At 31.1% G+C, this 3,095-nt stretch overlaps 1 protein-coding gene across 1 annotated transcript; it reads right to left on the bottom strand.

Annotated features, from left to right (window-relative positions):
• Nucleotides 1-1,318: 1,318 nt before the first annotated feature.
• On the bottom strand, nt 1,319-2,358 carry LOC114181043 (vacuolar iron transporter homolog 2-like). Its single transcript, XM_028067362.2, has one exon. The coding sequence runs from the start codon at nt 2,243-2,245 to the stop codon at nt 1,571-1,573; it is 675 nt and encodes a 224-aa protein (XP_027923163.2). The 5' UTR covers nt 2,246-2,358; the 3' UTR covers nt 1,319-1,570.
• Between the last annotated feature and the right edge of the window lie 737 nt (nt 2,359-3,095).

Below are 3,095 nucleotides of genomic sequence, written 5' to 3' on the forward strand. Positions count from 1 at the left end.
AAAGTTGATCACTAAAAATTAGTTACTAAAATTATTATTACCAAAAAAATTGATTTCTAAATTTGTCTTTAATTAATTAATTATAATTTTTTATTCATAATATTTTAGTAATCAATAATTTTTTATTTTATAAATTAATATCTAAATTAGTCATTATAATGACAAATAATTTTGTGTCACTGTTAGATATTAATAAGATAATATTTTAAAATATATTAAAAAACTTAATATACTAACAAGTTTATTTTAAAGACTCGACAAAGAAAAAAGTTATCTGAAAACCTTGACACACGCTATGAATCATATTATTAAAAAAAGTTAAATATAAAAATTTAGGAAATCAAACTCAAATATATGTTTAAAGATATACAAAACAAACTTTCTAAACACATTTAGATAACTCGAAATTTAAAGGGATTGATACCTATTAAAAAAATTAAACTAATAATCACATGAAGAGAACTAAAAAAACCTTACACTCAATAGTATTTATATTGTTTTATTTTGATCCATTATAACTAAATCATTAAATAGATAAACAGAACTACGTGTTATCATTTGTATAAAAGTTTTAATTTGATATGTTAGGTTTATAAAGATGTTCATGTAGTAATTTATATTCAGCAGAATTTTTCTCATCCATATATAAAATTTTGTCCCAATAAATATAAAAATACTTACAAAATATTTATTACGCAAATAATTAAAGTGACACTAAGCATTATTAAAGCATATCCTAGTTTTTATTTATATAAATTCAACGTTTTCATATTTTTAAACACGCAAAAACAATAAAAAAAAACTAAAACAAAAAACAATTACCAACACCTAACTTTATAAAGTAACAAAATCAACATATATCCAAGGAGAGATGCCAACCTGACTCAACCCATTAAGATGGTGGATTGACTAGTGAGTTGGTTCACTAAATAAAAAATATAAAAGGAAAAAAGAAAATCTTAAAAATTATAAAAAAAAAAAAATTGAACTCAAATACTTTTTTGTTTGTTTAATTCAACTATTATTTATAATAATATCCAAAAAAATGTAGATTCACATCTTCACCAAGCCATCACTATTTATTTTCTTTACTATAAACTCAATACAATTTTTGATAAATGAGCCATAACTTGTATAATACAATTTACTTAAACTTTTAAGTGTTCCAAAATTAAATAGTGTCTACTAAAAGCACATAATAACAAATTTAAGAAAAATAAAAATGATGTTTCATTGTTTAGTAATTTGAGAATAACACACCATGCCTCACTGATTAATCCAAATATGATAATAAACCAACCCACAGAAAACTCCAAGCTTTATCAATTATCATCATACACATAAAGAGAACTCCATTTACAGATTACCATACTTTGAAACACCTTACCCTCTTCTTGTGCTATAGTTATACCAATCAAAACAACTTTCTTAAACCTATATGTCTCATCTCATCATTTCTTAAGCAAAAAATGAAAAGAGAGTCTACATAACTGCATAATTAACACAGTTATAACTATAACTATATCTATAACATATAACATCACATACAAAACAAGGAGAAGAAACTATTCTAGAGTCCACTTGAACCAATCAACTTGGTTAGACCAAAGGTGATGAACATGGCCATCCAACCCCCAAACAAGACCCTCATAGAAGACCTAAACACCGGAGCCTTACCCAACACAGCCCCTAACCAACCAAACACCACCAACGCGACGGTGACAGCAGCCACAACCACCGCAATCCTCACCTTATATTCCCTTATAAAGGACGCTGCAAGCAATGGCACCATTGCACCAACAGAAAAAGCCAAAGCTGATGCTGCTGCAGCCTGCAAAGGATTTGGCAAACCCTCTTTCTCTTCTTCGTTGCTATCTTCTCTGTCACTCCCAGACGTCCTTTCTTTCTCTCTCTTCATCTGGGCAACCTCTATGTCAAGCTGCGAGTACACAGACACAAACTCACCTATGGCCATGCTGCAAGCTCCTGCCACCAACCCTGCAAACCCTGAAAGGATCATGACCTTCAGGTCCTGCTTCACGGCGCCAATACCCATCATCAGTGACGCCGTTGAGACCAAACCGTCGTTGGCTCCCAACACCGCCGCACGCAGCCACTGAGATCTTTTCGAGTAGTCAAAGGTTTCCTCGGGTTCGATCTCGAGAGTTGTCGCATGTTGTTGCTCGAGGTCATTGGTTGGAAGAACGAGCTTGGCTTGGTTCAGGGATGTTTGATTTGATGACATGGTGGTGGAGAGAAAGCTTGAACCAACTGAAGGAAAAAAAATAATCGATGATAATGAAAATAATAATAAGGAAAAGAAGATGGTGTGTGTGTGTGGAGAGAGTGTGGAGGACACACGCTACCAACAAGGGTATTTATGGATGAAAATCCTCTGTTGTGGAGGCAAAAGTGGGGCAAGCCCACTGGTTAAAAGACAAAAAGATATTTTATTCACAAAATTTCGTATAAAAATATGTATTGGGTTTTAAAAGTATGTAAATTTTGTCTCACTTCTTAAAGATTGCATTAAAATTATAAAGGAGGAGGAATAATTGAAGGTTCACTCAAAGTATAAATATATATATAAACTTTGAGATATTATATATTCTGAAACTTGAGTTGCAAGTTTTTTGGTTTGACAAATAATTGAGCCTTTGTGTTTATAAATTCATAAGAAAGCACAATCTGTGAACATGAGTTGCTTGGTTGCACTTTAAACCCACAATCTGCACTTTTTTTCACTATACTAAAAGTTGGGGTGTGTAATTTATGAGGTAACAATTAACAAACCAGAACAAAATATATTTAAGATGGAAAAAAACAAAAAAAAAATAGATTAAGACTGTTTACGAAGTTGCCCACACCAGTAACACCCACTTAAACAAAATCAACTTCTTAATTACAGAAAATTGAGCAAAGAAACATAATCAAGTGGCAGAAGAAATGAATTGTTTAGTAATGTAATGTCACACCCTGCTTTTCTTCACAAGAAAAAAAAAAGAAAAGGTTCACCTCTTTTATAAAGGTCCAATATGTGAGAACTGTTGATCAGATAAAAAGTTTGATCAACATGGAATAGTGTATGGTTGAAT

Source organism: Vigna unguiculata, chromosome 4 (genome assembly GCF_037176805.1).
Source record: "Vigna unguiculata cultivar grain cowpea cultivar isolate G323 ecotype 2 chromosome 4, ASM3717680v1, whole genome shotgun sequence".
Taxonomy (NCBI): Eukaryota; Viridiplantae; Streptophyta; class Magnoliopsida; order Fabales; family Fabaceae; genus Vigna; species Vigna unguiculata.

What these genes read in the sequence shown, in the direction of transcription:
- LOC114181043 (XM_028067362.2), bottom strand. Translation starts at nt 2,245, where the DNA reads ATGTCATCAAATCAAACATCCCTGAACCAAGCCAAGCTCGTTCTTCCA.